This window comes from Idiotropiscis lumnitzeri, chromosome 10 (assembly GCF_059441095.1).
Source record: "Idiotropiscis lumnitzeri isolate Australia: NSW breed Sydney's pygmy pipehorse chromosome 10, RoL_Ilum_1.0, whole genome shotgun sequence".
Classification (NCBI taxonomy): Eukaryota; Metazoa; Chordata; class Actinopteri; order Syngnathiformes; family Syngnathidae; genus Idiotropiscis; species Idiotropiscis lumnitzeri.
The window spans coordinates 3,708,325-3,727,699 of NC_142400.1; the positions used below are offsets into that span (position 1 = coordinate 3,708,325).

Here is a 19,375-nt window from a genome sequence, read left to right on the forward strand (position 1 = left end):
TCACATGCACAAAGACGGAACTGATTGACTATTTTTAAGATCAATTGCTCAAGAATTTGCAAACAGAATGGATGAACGAATACACGTCGGCTGGATTGAATTACGACTCGTCAAATTTAGGTAAACCAAGAAGCGACACTGAGGCCGAGCCTTGCCCAGCTCGTCTTTTACCCGGCCGGACGTGTTGCACATGGCGAGATGATGAAAGTCCAGATTAGAATGTGAGTGAGTCATCGCCGGCGTCTAATCTGCAGTCCTCGCGGCGCATCCTCGCCAGGTCAGCTTGCTTTCGTCCGGGGCGGGATGACGCCAGTTGGACTGACATGAAAGAAAACCATCCATCTCTCTCCTTTCCGTTTATTTTTTTTTGCAATACGCTCCAGCGAGTGCGAACAAGACGTCGGGCGGATGAAAGCGGCGAGGCAAGAGAGCGATATGGAGAAGGACAGACGGGGTGTGTTGGAGACCGGTTCGGGGAGGGGGGGGGGGGGGGGGGGGGCTGTTACGAGTCAAGGCAAGGCAGTGATGTGAAATCCACAGCGAGACGTGTGCAATTGGATTGGAAAGGAGCATACACTCGCTCCGTCGTGTCGCCTGCTCATGAATTATTCATGTCAGCCATGATGACGTTGGGGAGCTTTTTCAGCTTACTTGTTGATCTTTGTCTTCATAAGAAAAGGATTGGCAGCAAAAGTCATGTGAAAACTCTCTAACCTCGTTCCCGCCGCAGTCTCGGCGATTGGTCGAATAACCGGCTCATATGTAAATCGCGACATATTTTTGGGCTATTTGCTCGTCGACGTCGCCGTGACGAGTCAACTAATCTCGGCAGCCGCCCAAGCCAAAAATCACGCGAGTCTGTCGGACTCTCATTGGCTGGCTTTTCGGAGATCTGATAAGTTTTTATTTGTAATTGCCTATTAAACAGGCTTACGGGAGATTGCTGTCACGCGTAGGACACAGCCACCTTGTAAAATTGTCTGAGTGCACATTAATTGGCTGCATTTATAGGGGTGCTAGCATGTGCGTATTAGTGAAAAATGGTGGCCTCCTGTCGTTCCACAATACTCTGTACGCAGAGGAAGATGAAGAACACGGGAGATTGTTGTCACACGGAGAACTTGATGTCATGTAAATTGTTTAAACACATCCACATAACGTTTCAATATTCAAACAATCGATAGTTGACCTTTCAATCAAAAGTGACAAGCGTAAAGCAGCTAGCTCGTCGGCGGCTAGCGCAAAATGCTAACGCACAGAGTTTCAGCAACGGAACAAAACAGGAAGTAGAACGCGACCAAAATAAAATTGGTAACAATGCCTTTTTCAAGTCGGAAAAATTTAACTCTGCAGCATAATTCACCCCCTAAAAAGTCCGACTTCAAGGTGATGTGAACGACCAAAGCCCCCTTGTGTAGAAATGTTCATATCCTATTCAGCTCGAGGTTTTCAAGTGAGGCTCCCCATAGAGATGCTCACTCAGCATGATTCACACACTCGGTGAAATAGATCCTTTTAATTTGCTCCCTTACTTCAAGCCTTGAAAAAAAAAATACATGTCTAGGGGGAAAAAAAAAAAAAAGTTTTACACCCCAAAGCCACAGGAGCCGACAAATGTTTACCTCCTGCAAGATCAATTTCGGCAGATTGTTGTCACGTATGATGTGGCCTATACTTAGCTGGCTTGAATAGCGATTTTTATCAGAAAAGGATTCCTTCTGTCTTGCTCTTCCAGCCCATGGCCCGGACGATGAAGCAGACAGCTGATTGTTGCGCACAACTGAGCCATTACACACCATAAATTCCTGCAACTTTTTCCAAGCAAGGTTCATAGTAAGAAAAAGACTTCTGGTTGCCGGGGGGGGTGTATGAACACAGAAGATTGTTGTCATAGCAGGTAATGGCTATCTACGGAGATGAGCACTCGCACTCGACTGGGGTCAGCAATCTACTGTGAGTTGCTGCGGCAACAACGAGACACCAGGGTGTTTAAGAACACCAAACTTTGAAATGTCACGCCAGGCAGTTTTTTTTTTTTTAAAGAAAATATCTAACAAAATGTTCCGTTAGATATCAAACGCTGACCCTCAGCACACACGCAAGAGTTGAATCATCAGCGGCAATTTCACGCCCATCTCATCTGATAGAAGTTAATCATGTGACCTTTACACTGCTGCCTGCGAGGGCGAGGGCGGGGTTACTGCCTTGTTTTAGCCCACTAGAAGTTTATCTGGCATTAAAAATCCCCAGCAGGAATCATAGTAAGGCCACCATGGAAGGATGAGAACTGCAGAGGAGCCACAAACGCAACACACGGAAAGGTTAGCGCTGCTTAGTACAACACGAGCGGTAAACGTGACATTTCAGAAAATCTCGTGAGACTCTCGAGGAGCGGGATTTATGTAGGGCACAGACGGTACTCAGCGGGCTTAGATTTCTTTCCTCCGACTTGCTACCCTACTAGCCCGGCTAACACATGAACTTCAGGAAGTATAAGGAATACTGCTGGACAAAGCCAGTATGTACCAGAAATTCCTTCATGTGTTTTGGCAAAACATTTGCAGCTCTTGAATGTTTTTTTTTAGCAAAGGCTTCAGTCTATCTTGCCGCCCAACCCTGCAGTAGAGGTATTTGAAACATACGAGAGATTGCCGTCATGTGTGGGCACAGACATTACGTGCCAGAAATTCCTGCAGTATGCCTCACCAGTTTTCTTCTTCCCACTCAAGTTCCTATTTTCGTCACCTGATTCACATTAGTAGAAATAATTGATTGTAATTTATTCATCATCTTGGTCAAATGAGAAAATAGGGTAGATTGCTGTTACAAGCAATTATGTTAGATAAATTCCTTCATCTGTGTTTTGACAAAACTTTAGCAGGGCTTCATTCTGTTGTGCCACTCCACCCTGTAATGCGGGTATATAAAGCATAGAGGAGATTTTCATCATGTAGGCACAACCACTACCCACCAGAAGTTCCTGCAGAAACAATGTTGTTTTAGGATTATTTGCTGCAACTTTCACCAGTTTTCTTCTAATCATTCCGTGATAATGCATTACTCATCTTTCTGCGAGTTGACTTTCTAATTTAGTCAGCAATGTGAAAATGTAAGGGATTGCTGTGACTTGCTAGCTAGCACTTTGCTTCATAAAAAAAAAAAAAAAAAAATTTCTTTAGGTCTTGCTATGATGGAGGTTTCTAATCTTCGCGTATGCTGCTTGTCCAGCAGCAAGGTCTGTGTTGTTACTTTCCACACAAGTGAGCATAGCGAGCCAAAGGGAGCTGACAAAGCAGCAAAAAAAAAAAAAACAATGCTCCCACCAAAACAAACAAGAGAGCCGAGTGCGACAGAGAGCGAGTAAGGGCTCTTGATGGGAACGAGCTGCCACCGGTGAGGCGGGCCAAAGCCAGTGACGGCGGAGTTGGCCGGCTGACAGCAATCGCCATTCAAATTCATACCAGCGTGCCGCTTCCAAAGCGCTCCAATCGCATCCCAGTCTGGCCGCCACATTCTGCTCGGACCCACTGAAGGGGGGAGAAAGGCTGTTGCCAGGGCAACTCGGAATCCAGATAGGTTTAGTTCCGTGTCTGGCTCTGATACAATGAAAGACTTTAGTTGAAAAAAAAGAATTGCAAAAATTAAGGGACTGTTTCAAGGAGAGACAGCCAGTACGTGCTGGAAATTCCTGCAAAATATTTTTTTCATTTAACTTTGGCCATGGTTGGGTGTTTTTCTTCTTAAGACATCCGTCTTGCATTCTACTGTACCATAAGAAAATGCCACATTTCTATTTTGCTACACAAGAATACAGGGAATTTTCAAATGCAGGACTCAGCCAGTACATGCCAGAAATTCCATCATGTATGCTTATGCGTTCAGAATTTCTTGCTACAGTCACAGAAATGTTAAAACATCGAGAATGTTGTCACATGTCGGACTCAGTATTTACCAGACGCTCCTGAAGGTATGTTTCCACTTCGTTTCGTCTTGCCACCCTAACCCACAGCCACAGGTATATAAACATACGGAGACGGTTGTGACTCAGTCAGTTCATGCCAGAAATCTCTTTGATGTTTTGCCAGAAATCTTTGCATGTTTATTTACACTTTGATGTATTTTTTTTTAAAGTTTTCTTCCGTTTTGTCACTGTACCTACGGATATAAAAGCACATGGAGATTGTTGTAACATGTAGGCATCAGCTAGTATGTGACAGAAAGTATATTGTTTACACTTGTTGGTTCAAAAACTATTTTTCTTTCTTGCCTCTCCCTCGTAGCCGCCGAAATGTAAACAAAGGAAGTTTGGGTTTTTTTTTTGCCAGTTGTAGGATGTAGCCAAGACATGCTAGCAATTCCTGCTTCTTGCATTCGTTCATGCAGCTCTTTATCCAGATTCACATATAAGACGCAACCATTACTTGCAAGAAATCTCCTTTCACGTTCACATTCAAGGCGGGAAAAAGACAGAAATGTAATTTTTCGACAAGGCCGTGTACACTTTACATGCCCTGAAAAAGATTTCACTGAGTCCAGACAGCAGACGGTCTAAATTCCTAAAGTCCCGCGCGGTAGATAAACAACACGCATGCACACAAGTGTACACACTTAATTGCACACATCTGTTACCAACTCCCTATTCTGCTGCAATCAGCTCCTCAGAGCACGTACACTGCAGCGCTAATGGAGAACATCGAGCCCCCCCCTCCCTACAGAAAAGCTGAATCATTAGACGACATTCTATCTTCTCTACATTCGCATGCGTCATTGTCGGGAGCGCAAAGCTAATTAGCCAAAGTAGCTACGCGTCTGGCCACCGCAGCTACCAACGGGTCAGGTCGGTTACCGCCCAGGCCAAACCTATCGATATCCGATGCCTCGGGGACGGCACGCAGTCGTCGGCCTCGTCAATAACGACCATCCATCGCTTTGCCTCCGGTTCACGGAGAACAAATGTGACCTTTTGTCCAACAATCACCACGCAAATTCTGATGATGTCACAGCCAAAAAATTGTGAAAGAAGTCTTTGTTCAGATTTAGGTCGCTGGTGCATCATGCATAGTAACTTTGTGAAGTTGCATAACATATGTGGCTAACACGCTAACTATCGCTCCTTTCAACAGGATCCTGAAACGCAAGACACAGCCAACACGTTCCTGAAATTCCAGCATGCATTTTTGCCTAATAGCGAGTACGTGCCAAAAATGTCTGCAATTGTTTTTGCAAAAAAATGTTGGCAGGCTTGAATGTTTAGACGAAAAGGCTTCCTCCTATTTTCCTAATGTACCTCGTCTGCTGTATGAAAAATATAGGAGGTTGTTGTCACATGTGGCGCATAGCCTATCCATACCAGAAATTCCTTCGTGCATATTTTGGCAACCATTTTGCCAGGCTTGCACGATTCTTTATACAGCCTCATTTTGTCTTTCAATCCTTGTCAATATGCCATTTTAAGAATACAGGCGATTGTTGTCATGTGTTGGACAAATCCAGTACAATAGTATGTTGCTTTGCTAAAATCAAGCTAGACTAGAATGCATATCTTTGCAAGAATAGGCTTCTTTCGGCTTCTTACCCCGCATTCGGTATGAATAAAAGAGATTGTTGTCACTTATAGGTCATAGCCAGCACATGCCAGAAATCCCTCTATATGTAAAATTTGGGCAAAAATGTATCCAGGCTTGAATGTTTTTATATGTGCAAGTCATTTCGCTGGAATACTGAAAAGTTACTGGTTTCAAGTGTCCTTTTTGAAGGATCATTTAAAACATTTCCCTTCAACCTCTCTGGATCACACATCTCTTGTCATTTTACCTTCTAAAAGAGCAAAAGCAATTTTTCCCCTTCAAGGAGAGCCCCACTCAGGGTGTCTTGAGGTCTTTGCAAGAAAAACTCCGCAGGGGTCGTATCTCCGGGTCACCGGAAGCAGTAAGGGTCACTCAGGAAGAGCTCATTACAGCACCTGACTAGCGTGATCGGCGTTTTTTTTTTTTGTCCTCTCCCTAACGACGGCTTCAGTCTAACGCCAAGACGGATGGCTCGGGTGAACATGTAAAATGTCTAATTGGATCATTTGCATGACTCTGATGTGGACCACACCGAACGCAAAGCAGAAGACACGAGAGAGGTTGCGCATCCTCGCGGTTGTTGAACATTTCAGCTTGCGAGATGAATTGTCAAGATGAAGTATTTCATCAGATAATGTGATCAAATTCGATTCATTTCTAAATTGAGATTTTTGTCATTTGGAATTAAAATCAACACGGTATTAGTGGTTATACTAATAAAAGGGAAAAAGCTTTCATCTTTGATTTTTCTTTAACTTTAATGAACCAAGAAATTAATTATCATACAAATCAAGTCTAACATCTAGTTAAAAAAAAATATTGTTCAATTGTTTTTTTGTTTGGTTGTTTTTACCTTTTTTTTGTCTATAATGTGTTTGTCTTGTCCAACGCTGCGAATCATCTCGTCCATGGTGGCAAATAAACGACCCCACTAACAAGTAGCGTTTGCTAAAGTGAAATACAGAGTCGTCAAAGATTTTTCTGTCATGTTTGTAAATGTCGCTGTACATTGCGAAAGTAAATTGCAAATCAAATCGCGATATCTGTCCCAAAAAAGAAATCGCAATACAATTTTTTTTTTTTTTTTAAATTGCATTCAGCCCTAGTTTTTAGGCTACACTCGAGCATGCTGTCATCCCATCCCTGGCAAGGTGTCCTTTCGTTCTTGCATCCCTACAGGAGCCCCCCCCCCCATGGATGCTTGTAAAAAAATACAAATAAAAAAAATACAAATAAAAATTCCCCACTCTCCCAACTACTTCTCCCCCACATCAACAAAAGAGAGCGTCGAGGAAGAAGCTGGCCTAGATGCAAGCAGCACACTGAGCGAGCCCCCCAGCCGGCGGGTTCGGACTGCTCTGCTTTTATGGCTGCCTAATTGGTCAGAAAACAACATGCATGCTTGGGCTCAATGGGCAAGTCGGCCCAAATGGGGGCGGGGGCGGCAGGGTTGAATAATGGGAGGGGGGGGCTTGCCTGGCTCTCTGCGTCTTTTTCACTTCTTCGTGTGATTTTACTTGGTCTGAATTTATCTCACGGGTTTTGGTGATGCTCAAGCGAGACGGTAGAACGCGGGTTTGTTCGATTACTGAGTTGTGACCCGCAAACCCCTTTCGAAGGCTCTGACCCTTAATTAGGTTCTGGGGCGGGCTACTACATTCTGCTCGGCCCTCCCAGCTTTTTATTTTTTATTTATTTATTCATTTTTCTTTTTATGCGATTGCGTTTGTTTCTTTTTTTGCAGTTTTTGGACTTCTGTCTTGGACTTTTGTCTCCGCTTGAGCATGCCATGGCAACTGGTGCATGTGATTCCTGTGTTGTGACAAGAGACCTCAACACTTTTGTGAAGCGATTGACCTACAATCAAGGAAGAACCCCGTTGCAGCATTCACTTTGAACTTGTCGCTTGAGTTCGAGGCGGCGTTTGAGCAACAACGGCAAGTCCTGGTAGACGACCGGTCCGTAGAATTACTGTCGGGAGACATTAGTCTGCAACAGTTTTGTGGAAGATACAGTCGCAACCTCTTCGCTGTCTGGGGATCTCTCTCGGCTGCATTTGAGAATGCTGCCTTGTCCTGGTAGCATGTTTTTCTTTTTCTTTGCAACTTCAACGTGGCCATCCTTATTATGTCTTTTTATTTATTTAATGCATTATCATTATGACGTTCCTATTCGTCTTTCTTTGTGGGGTGTGTGTGTTTGGTATTCATAAGACGTACGTGTTCAAAAACGTAGTCCCGCCTCCCAAAGACGTATTTATACGTCTTAGCCTTTTTTTTTTTTTTTTTGCATCATAGCTCCGTGTTTTTATAGCATTTGAACACAATATTCTGTTGGCCTTGCAAAATCAGTCAAAATCCAGAAAAACGCTGGAATTGAGGGATTTCCTCGAGCGAAGATTTCTGGGATTAAATGATTTAATTGACCACCGTTTTTTTTTTCCTCTTTGCAATGAATTTGGCCTCATCGCTTGAGTTCCAGGCTGAACTTGAGCATGCTTGTCTCTTGGATTCTAGTCCATGCTTGAGCATACATTCCTGGTCGTTTTTTTTTTTTTTCTCTCTTTTTTTATGGGGGTGTTATTTGATTGTCGTTTTTTTTTTTTTTTTTTTATTTGGAATGTAATAAACCTCGTCTTTCGCTTTTGTCTCTTGAGTTTTAGGCTGTGCTTGAGCATGCTTGTCGCTTGGGCTCCGGCCCATACTCCAGGATGTGGTTGGTTAACCTTTGACCTTTAACGTGGGGGGGCAGCCGCATCAGGAAAACACCAGCTTTAATGTAGTTGCCCTTGTATTTTTTTGGGGGGTGAGAAAACCATCTAACTTCCTCACATTCTCGACAGCACTTGCGCATGCAGGCCAAGGTCACGGTAGTTCAGTCGTCCATACGAAGACGCTGATATGACATCAGACCATGACGCTATTGCTAACCTTTTGACCATTAGCTAACGCGGTCACCCTAAAACCAAACCACAAGGCTAACCATGCTTCCCCCCCCCCCCCTTCTTGTATTGGCCTTTTCCTCCTTTCTCGGCATCAGCGAGCAAACAGCCATTAATTATCGGAGCGCTTACAAAGGAGGTTTCAGTCATCGCGGGGTGTATTTGCACCTTTTTACAGCAATTAGGCGGCTAATCAAATGGCGGGAGCGGGCGCTCATTAGCGGCCCGTAAAGATTTCTTCCTTCAAGGTCGGGTTGGCCAATAGTCGAAAGAGGACACGTTTGCTCGCTGTCCCGAGGTCTTTAAACGCGATTAATGAGAGCGCGCAAACTGTTGATTGGCCATCGATCCAATCGGATGCTTTGGTGGCTCACGGGACACGTTATTAGCTACTCCGGACTCATTATTAGGTACACATGCTGAAGCTAATTAAGCTTTTTGGCCTTTTGCATTCACGTTGGCATCCTTTTTCTCTTCTCGGGTGGTTCTGGGCCGCGCACGAGCACGACGTCATGCCCTGGTGGGGCATAAGTGAGTCTGTATGATGACTGTGTTGTGACATCTGACCACAACATTGTTAAACCTTTGGCCTGCAATGGATGAAGAAACCCTCGAGGGCACGTTGTCGCTTGGGTTTTAGGCCACACTCGAGCACGCGGCCATGCGCAAGTGGCGTGTTGTTCTCTTTTTTTTTTTCTTCTATGGCTTCTCGTTTTTAACACGGTTGGAATTTCTTTTTTTTTTTTCTTTTTTTTTCGCTTTAGAATGAACAAGAACCAGCTCTGTATTTTGTAATTTGTTTTTGTTTTCACCTTTTATTTGGTCGCCTTTGTTTTCTTACTTGATTTTTTTTTTTTTTTTTTTAAACACTTATATGCAGATTTTGGAATTTCTTATCACTCTTTTTTTATTTTATTTTTTTATTTATTTATTTATTTATTTACAGCTGGCCGGCTTTTTTTTGTGTGTTCTTCTAAAGCTTTAATGCTGACCTAGGACTTTTCTCTTCATGCCCAGCTGTTCCTGCGACTTCTTCACCTCGAATGTGGTTAGCCTTGAATTTTTTTTTTTTTTTCCTAAACAATGCACCAACGCATTCTCAAGTTCTAAGCAACACTCAAGCATGCCGCCAAGCCTTAGTCTTGATAAGCCACCGGTCTGATTCCTTTGTTGTGATTCCACCAAAACTGCAGAACCCATTTAAAATGCCTGATTGCTTGTTCTGGACGGTTCTCTGGGGCTCCGCTTGAGTAAGCTGCTGTGCCCTGACAGTGTGTTCTTCACAAGCGCAATGTGTGGGAAAAAAAAAAAAAGAAAATTCGCTTGAACTTCGCCCAAACGGCGGAATGCAATCAAACGTGTTGTTTTAAAACGTAATGGCGAGCCTTCAGAAATGAGGGTGGAAGTGGGCTTGAGGAGGATTAGGTGGTCTATGCACAATGACCCCATTGTGTCAGCGAGAGACAACCCCCCCCTCGAGAAATTGGTTTTGCGTGGAATTTATTGCAACATCACAGCACGGGTGAGGAAAAAATAGTCTTGCTGATGAAATCGGAGCTGCACGTATGCGCCGTGGAACGTCATTCTTGGCTTTTCATTTTTTTTTAAACGAAGAAATGACGCAAAAAAAAAAAAAAGCCCCCAGGTTAGAATCGCAAACATTGCAGTGCAAGTTGGGTAACAAACACACTGCTGGGGCCCCATTTCAAATGAGGAGAAATGTGGATTTTCTTGTCGGGAGGAAACAAAGGGAAGAACATCTGCAATGTGTTAAGCAGGCCCCCGTCACCAGGAAAAGGCTGCAAGCTGCTTACGTTACGCAACGCTTTCAACACCCCGACCAATGAAAGACGTGAAAATAAAACAACACTAATGTGTTTTTCATATCGCAGAGAAAGTTGACCTTGTCGGGCGTTTTCATGTGCCATCAACAGAAAAAAAAAAACGCACTGAGCATGAAAGAGGACAAATATTTTAGCGCCGAATGCGCTTCCAAGGTAAAAAAAAACAAATTAAGTCAATTTAGCTTTTAATTTGGGCTTTTTGGGGGGGAATGCCGGCTAAGAAGGAAAAGGGAGAGTGACGCTAACCATAGAACAGGAAAATGAAACTGCAGCCTCAGAAATACGATTCACTCATTCACATTCATTCTTTCATTGAATCAAAATAATAATCTAATATAATGAATTTTACGATTTATATTTTTCTTTTAATTATTTTTTTTTAACACCAAGTTTAGCAAACAAATGCTAACGCAGACAACAAATGACAAATTATTTCGGGCAAGCAACTTCTTCAAAAGAGTGAGTAGTTTTACTTTGTTTTCGTCTTATTATGCGGTCGTTAATTCCTCTTTTATACTTTTACATGTTACATTTCCTATGGGGTAAAAATGTTTTCAACTCAGTTAGGGGGGGGAGCAAGTGGGGTGAATAGTGCTGTATCGGCAAAAAAAGATGTAAGTCGACCCCAGTGTACTTCCTTTTCCTGTCCCAACGTCACCCGAAGACAACTGCCTCAGGAAATGGGCCGCCCGCAACGCTAAGATAGCGCTTTATCAGCTAAACGAGCTTCGCTACAAGGCTGCTGGTGGTGCTACCTCTTGCAGTAGGTTACTAAAAAAAAATCTAATAAAACTGAATTGTAATAATTCAGTGACAAAAAAAATTAAAATGTGGAAATTAATTTAAAAAAAATGATATTCTCAAAAATATATTTTGACAAAAAAATGCATTTAAAAATACAAAAAAAATATGTAGCTGGCATTGAATTTGTCAAATCTAAAATAAATGGAAAATATTTTGGGGAAAATTCACGTTAATGTTAAAAATACATAAATTCATGAGATGTCACGTGAGGAGTAGAATTTGACGAACGAACGACGCGAAAGTTGAAAAGTAAAAAACGAAAAAGGACGGAAGAGAGTGCATGGCAGCACGCTGAAGACATGGAAGAAAGCTTGACATTCTGACAACGTGTCACCGAGCAACCCGAGTTTAGACACTGCGAGACATCAGAATAAAGGTTGACATCATTTTAGACCATGACACAAGAAACAACAACCAGTCACAAAAATAAATACGCAGCCGCCACACGAGGCACAAAGATTAACGGATTCATCAACAACTCATCAATAAACATCTTCGACAATTATTTTTTTCTTCAGAATTTCAGCCACTCCGCAGTAATTGTTCAACGATTTCTTTAGTCCTCTACGAACGCAGACTTGTTAGAATTGTGTTCAATCAAAACAAACTGCTTATCCTATTTTCTGACGTTACGGACATAGGTATATTATTTTCTGCACCGCCAATTTGAAAAAAAAAAATTTTAAATAAAGAGAAAAAACACATTTTTTTCAGCCCAATTCAGTGGTTATGAAAATAATCATTCGTTGCAGCCCTTATTTATGCATAAATATATATATATTTTTTTTTTTTAAATTGTATTTTTTTTTTTAAACGGAGATTAAATCGTGGGTTGGCTCCCCATGTCTCCCCTTTGTGACCATTTCAGCCTTTTGATATCTCCACAGTTCAAACAAACAACCTGAACGTGTTTATTTGCGTGAGCGCGGGTCAGCCGGGGCCGTACAGTACACATTTGCTTTCAACAGCTGGCAAATGTTTACCCACCGCAGTCCTCTTCTTCCATCCCCGACATATCCATCCACCTACACGGACTGATTAGCTAACAACGGCGTCAAACAAGTACACACTTTTGTTTATAGCTCTGCGCTACTTTGATGAGTCATGTTTGGAAAATGAAAGAGGATTTGACTTGTGAGAACCATTATGTTCTCACGATGCGTTCAAGGGAGAAAAGGCACAGTAGGAAATATCGCAACTCCGAGCGAAAAAGGGGTTCAATAGGCTCACAACAACACGGGAACAAGTTGGGAAAGGAAACCTCCACCAAGGCGCAACTACTGGTGGGATTAAGTATCATTTCTTTTGTCAGGTGAACAATTTTTGGATAACTGCAATGGGACGCTACCTCAGAGTGTGAATTTTGAGTTGTGGCCCAGATGGGAGAGAAAAATAAAAATAAATAAAAAAACGACAACAAACACACTTGAAGACATCTTGACATTTGCACAAAAATTTTTAAAAAAGACGCGCTGACGGGGGAACGAGGGCTCGAGGGAGGTCACGGTGTTCAATAAAGTGGCCTTTAAGAAACGATTTTTATATTGTGGCTGTTTTTTCTTATGTTACGACTACTCAATTACACTTTGACCTCCTCGGGAATCACGTACATATATACATATTCATTTTCAATAAAATACAAAATCATCTGAACCGTTTAGACTCATGAGGGCCAGGGAATTTTTCAGATTTAAATTAAATTATTATTATTTTTTTTAAATGAAGCAAAAATAAATAAATAAATAAAAAAAAACAGATAAAACTTTAATTTTCTACTGTATTCCTTGACATTGGAAAACTGCCAACAGGAAGTGATTAGTACAGCTTCTCTTCATAGAAACAAATGCCCTTAAATCTGCACAATAGGCGCTTGGCAGCGGTGGCCGGTTATTCCTCCCTGGGGGGGCCAGCGACGGGCGGCCACCTTGTGTGATTGAGCTGTTAATGTCCCTTGTTCCGCGCGCAGAGGAAACAGGTGCCAGAGGGGGCAGGTTTCCGGCTGGTGGCCTTCGAATAGCTCAGTGGTGAAACTCTTAGTACAGGTAATCGCACTCAGTGGAAATCCTGGACTTGGCAAAGACGCCACAATCGGAGACCATTCGTTTGACTTAACACAGCACTAATTCAAATAAAACTGGTGTTCGCGTGACAAGGCCAGTTCAGGCCAACCGGCAAAATGAACCAAATGGTTTGCTTCAAACTAAACTTGCACACTTCCTGACTTTCGGTTAAGGCTGGAGACTCTTTTTTTTTGTGGATCTACACACGCTAGAAATGCGTATGGAAACTGGCTCTTTTTGAACGATCAAACAAAATCTGTAGAATGAGTCTCGTTTTGGAGGACTCCTGGAAATAAAAATTAAAAAAATGACCTAAAAGTGGTCCCATCAAACCAAAATTCCAGATTCCTTTCGTCTTTTCTGATAGGGCCTGCTGAGACATTTTGATTGGTTCACTCATGACTGAGACGCTTACCAAATTGCCAAATGAGTTTTTAAGTATGACCAATCCCTAAAAAAGGCGATTTATTTGACTAAAGAATAATTACCACCAAAAGCAGAAAAACATGATGCAATTTACACACTACAAAAAATAAAACAGGGTGTCTTTGAAAAGAAACTAAAAATCCCCCCAAAAAAAAACAAAAAAAAACAAATTGGCAACAGAAGCACAGCGGTAGAAAAATCACTTTCGCCTCGGATGACCGGAGCCGGCGGCTGAACGAAAAACTTGCACAGAGCTCAGCTTGACGGGCAAAGTCACGCTGACATTTTATGTGCAAAGTAGAAGCGCGTCACAGAGAGGTCTGCGCACGCAAAAAGGGAGCCGGGGAGGTGATGCGGGCGACCCACTGCCATCCGCGACACCTCCGCTACCACGCCGCCCTGTCCCCGCCGGCCTAGAGAGGCATGTGTCGCGACGCGAGAGGGTGTCAGACGGAGAAAGCCGGGTTTTATCCGAGTCACAAGGCTACGCGTTGGCCAATAGCTGCCCTCAAATCAGCCCCCCCCCCTGCCATATTTAAAAAAAAAAAAAAATAGGCCCTCACCCAGCCTTCAGGAGGTGCAGATTTAGAGTCATTCAGGGTCAGGTTCTGCCCCTCAGGGTACCATCTACACCAGGCGTGGGCAAACTACGGCCCGGGGGCCCACATGCGGACCATTAAACGTTTTACTCAGGCCCGTCGAACTTGAAAAAAATTCAATGAATGAAGCTTGTTAATGTTTCATTTTCTAAATACTGTGATGTGTCAAAGACATATTTTGTTGTAATCCTTTTGTTCACTATCATTTAAAATTAAATGTATTTATTTTTTTACCGAAAAACTCCATCCATCTGCTCCTGGTCCGGCCCCTCTGTCAAATTTTACAACCCATTGTGGCCCACAAATCAAAAACTTTGCACACCCGTGATCCACACCAATCTAGTCCAAAGGGACAATTTTCGCTGTCTGTACCTTTCTCAGGGTCCGATGATAGGAGGGAACAGTACGGAGTCCCTCAAGGTACATTACTTATCCATGTACCGTTTTGGGCTCAATTGGCTCCCCTGCGGTCCAGTAATTAGACCTGGACTGCAGGGTAAGCATTTGTAATGTTTCCAGAACTCCTAATGGTGCGGCAGGGGTCCGTTCTATCTTGAAGGTTACAAATAGACATTAATCTACTGTAGACAAAAAAGGGAAAATTCTTGGTAATTATTTTTCTATTGCCCAAAGAGATACTTTTAATGTCAGGAATCGGGGGGATGATTGGGGTCATTCAAGGTCAATCAAACACTTATGCTCCCCCACACGACTAATTATGAACCCCCAAGGTAAAAAGTTGGACTTCACCCATGGCCCAGAAAACTACATTAAAGGTCCATTTTGGTCCCTAAAACTAATCTCAAAAGCTGGGAAAATTCTTGGTAATTATTTTTTATTTTCTGATGCCCAATGAAATACTTTTGTTGTGAGACAGGAGCGCATTTGGGCTCAAGATAACCATTTCAATCTCACCTGGGGCCCAATGTTGTAATGTTATGGACCCAAACTTCCCAAGTCCAATGTCAAGAATCCCACAGCATTGACAAGCCATCAGACCTCTAAAAGGACAACTGAGCGTTCTCTGCCATTATTAGAGGTTCAGCAGAGGTCTGCTTCGGTCCCGAAGGTATTATCCTAATGCATAGGAAGATTTTTGGGAAAACCAGCCATCCATTCACAACATGCAATATATTACATATCCAACTATGACCCCCACGGGACGAACGATTGGACTCCTTGTGCCGAGAGGAGTCCACAATCCGAACCTGTTATCTGAATTTGGTCCTTATAAGGCGGGCGCCCGCTGCTCCTTTTCCTTTTATTTATTTATTTATTAATTATTCATTTGCCACAGTGTCAGCAACTTTGATTATTGGGTGGCAAGAATTCAAAGTCGTGTCTAAAAATAAGACCGTAATGGGGTCCCCCTCGCCCTAAGGAAAAGAAATTGGCAGTCTGGGATGTTTTATCTTTAGGATGCTGGTCACATTAGCGCAGGCTGTTGTGATCATTAGGAGACGGTTATCATTTCTCTTGCAGCTCCAAAATCGGACGCGCAACTAGAATCGGCGGCAGATCGCTTAAAGTCTTTTGTGGGCTACGGATTCCACAAAACACGTTCTCCGCGTCAACGGGGACGTAATTACTGATTCCGTTTTGTTTTGGTGCTTTGACAGTTTACAAAGAGAAATATCAGCTCTCACCTCTTTGACTTTCTCCCGCCGCTTGTCCGTCTTGGCGTCTTCAGGTTTACCGCCGTCCCTCCCGAGGGGCGGCTTCAGCAGACATCCCCGGAACTTCTTGTAGGAGAAGGCGGCACCTAATTCAGGTGAGTTTTTTTCCAAGCCCAGGGTCAGGTCCTCCTGAGCCTGCCCGCCGGCCAGACGTTCCTCATTGGCCTCGTAGGATGGGGGCGTTTTTCGAGTGAGACCCTTAAGCCTGGCGAGGCCGCCGCTGGTGCCACCGCCAACCACGACGACGCCGCTCGCCTTCTTGGTGGAGGTGACTCCTCGCGGGTTCTCCGGGTCTCGGGGCCTTTTAGGGCGCTCGCCTGCATCGTTTTCCGGCGCACCTGAACCGGCCGCTGTCGCCGGCTGGCTTTCAGTCTTTGACAAAAAGATGCGCTTCAGCCTCACTGAGTCTGGCAAGAAGAAGAGCGCGCCGAAGCAAAGAGTCACCAGGCCTGACAGGAAGAGCAAGAAGACAAACTTCTGTGACAGGCGAAGACCCATGCCCGACGCAGAAACGCCGGGCAACTTTCGGAACACCATCTGGGACTTCTTCTTCTTCTGTTCAGCAGTCTTTCAATGTTTTGTTTTTTTTCCTTCCCTCCGCACAGCTGGTTGGCACTGCACAAGGCCTGGCTTCCAGGCAACACTTGAGCTTTTTTAGCAATGTGCTGGCAACACAAGCCCGCCGCCCCGGGCTCTCTTTAGTGACGGGCTGCAGCGTCTCTGGTGCATGCTACCGGCGTTCTTTATTTCCTGCAAGCTTCTCTTTCGTTCTTGTTCTCTCTAATAAAATACAAGAGGCGAAGACGCGGATAAAGTTGTGTGTTGATGCATGATGCACACACACGCACGGCTGTCAATAACAAACCCTCATCGGTGTATAATCCCTCCACGATGACATGAATCCAGCGGTACCATCCGAGTTTAGAGAAAGGGGTGGGAGGCGCCTACTCCTCAACAAGCCGCTCTTCGCCTTTGCTTCTCCGGCGTCAACACGCCGCGGCGAGCCGATGAGCGTGTGGTTGGGAACGGACGAAATGACGGAAGAAAGCCTCCCTTTTTCCTTTTCTTTTACGTCCTGCGCCAAGTTATCCGACTCGATAAACCAAAAAAAGAGAAAATATCCAAACGGCTACGAAGGGTCTCCGTGTGAGGAGGGAAGGGGGGGGGGCACGCCGCTGATCGCAGCCGCCTCAGCCTCGCCTCGCTCGGCTTTGTCGCGCCGTGTGTGCCGCCGCCGCCGTGGTGGTGGAGGTCCGCCTGGAGGATGTGAAGCAAACAGTGTGCAAGCTCAGGTAGTGCAGCAGCAGGGAGAGAGAGAGAGAGAGAGAGAGGGAGAGAGAGAGAGGGAGGGAGAGAGAGAGAGAGAGAGAGAGGCGAAGGGGGGTGGATTGAAGCGCACCCTTCCTCCTCCTTTACTCGGTGATCCAGTGGGATGCTCGGATGCCTTTGATGGATCCACGCGGCAGCTTATCACAACACAGCCGGGGAAAGAGGAGGGGGCGGTGGTGGTTTTGATTCAGGTTCCGGAGCATGTACAATCTGCTTTTCTACTGGAAGAAAAGATACGAATACAACCTATTCATAAATAATGAAAAGTGAAGCGTGACGAGAATATAAATTGAGTTAAAAACGGAGCAACTAAAAAAAATATATGACCGGAAAATATCGACTCAAATGTAATTTGTGTCCAAACCTTCCATTTTTATTTGAGCCAAAACGGTCACGTGAGGAGCGGGATTCGGACCCACAAGCAAACTGGAGGCGAAAGTACTGACGTAAAAAATTCTCAAGCTATGAAAACTACAACGGAAGAAAGATGACATCCTCACTCGAAGAAAGCCTGGCGTGCTGACAATGTGTCACTGAGTAACTCGCTCTTAAATACTTTAAAGCATCAAGTCTATAATAAAAGAACAAAACTGAAAAGCAACCACGTGGCAACTGATACATTAAGATACATCACAACACAACCCAAAAAAATAAGATCAAGATTTGCGATAACGCAATGCTGAAAAAAATCTACAGGGTCTATTTCTTTTTTTTTTCCACTTCTCTGATTCCCTTTTACCCCGTGACCTACTTTCCTCTCCTTGTTTCCTTCCGTTCCCCCTCATTTCCTTTCTCTCAACAAATAACCTCGAACTGTGAGGAAGCGGTACTGACCTCATGATGTTGATGAGTTTAGTTTTAGTGTGATCTTTTTTACCCAGATAATGGATGGATGTTTTTCTTGTGTCTATTATTCAGTTATTGGGTTCACCTGTGCTTGTCGACCCAGTCCCATGTGTCAGCCAATCAGCTCCCTGGATTCCGTTCCACATGTCCCTTCCATAATACAATCGAAATTAAGTACAGAAAACACTTTTACATAAAATATTTTGTCAGAAAGGACTCCAAACGGCTTTGAACTGGAAATCGGTTGTCAATTTAATTAATACAACTACAGTTGTCTTTTTTTTTTTAACAGCATATGACGAATTAAAAAGAGTTCTACGAGCCCGTACTGTGTAACTGTCTTACTTGCTTCCTCGAAACAATTATTCATTATGTCACATTTGTGTAATACCATTAGTCACACAGCCTTTAGCTGGTCACAAGGATGGAAAGCACTCTTCAATGAATGTTAACGTGCAGCTAAAAAAAAAAAAAAAACCTCTTGTTTTACTTCACTTTGAAGTCTCCTGAGGGGACCTGCATCTGTTTTTATATTATTATTTATTTAGATTTGGCTGTTTGTAAGCGTGGCAAAGTCTTTTGGAAGGGCCTGCAGTTGTATTTACGGGCTTGTTGAGTTCTTGCTATTTCCTGGAAATAAGCGGGGCTTCATGTCAGAGGAGTTGGGGGAGGTAGAGTGTGTCTCAAAGATTTGTGGAGTCTTGAAAGTACAATAATTTTATCCTGTGAAGTTTTGGAGGATCGGATTGGAGCGGTGGATAGCGAGGAACCGTGGTTAGCTCCTAGCTAAGCTTTTGTGCTTATTATTATGACATGTTAGAGAGTTCAGTGTCAAAGTAGCAAAAAAAAAAAAAACATCTGTACAAAAAAAAAGCCATTTAATGTGACAAAGTTTGAGGGGTGAAAAGCCATTCATTTGTTAGAATAATGGTGTGAGATGATTTAGAAATTAAAGTACTTTAATATAGGTAACTGTAATTTAAAAAAATAATTGCAGGGAGTAAATTATTTGCAGTAAGTTGTTTTTGTCATCCTCGGATGACATGTTTATGAGTGTTTTTCACTTTCAGTTTTGCTCTTCCTGGATGAATGCAGCAGCTAACAGGTGCATCCGTTCAAGACTTTAGTGTAGGGGCTCTCAAACATTTTTTTTTGTGCGCGTGTGTGTGTATAAATGAATGAAGAAATTGGATATTCTTGAGATGGTCTAACTCAGAGGTGTCAAACTAATTTTTGTCTCGAGCCACTTTGTAGTTCAGGTTTTCTTCGGCGAGCCATCATGA

The 19,375-nt window shown here is 43.5% G+C and overlaps 1 protein-coding gene across 2 annotated transcripts in view; it reads right to left on the reverse strand.

Annotated features, from left to right (window-relative positions):
* LOC148328648 (mannosyl-oligosaccharide 1,2-alpha-mannosidase IA) overlaps positions 1–17,238 on the reverse strand; it is a 107,903-nt gene extending 90,665 nt beyond the window's left edge. For both annotated transcript variants that reach the window (XM_088306654.1, XM_088306653.1), the window contains exon 1: positions 15,888–17,238. In XM_088306654.1, coding sequence (XP_088162780.1) covers positions 15,888–16,454 — 567 coding nt within the window. In that variant the 5' untranslated portion in view covers positions 16,455–17,238. The remainder of the gene's footprint in view (positions 1–15,887) is intronic.
* Between the last annotated feature and the right edge of the window lie 2,137 nt (positions 17,239–19,375).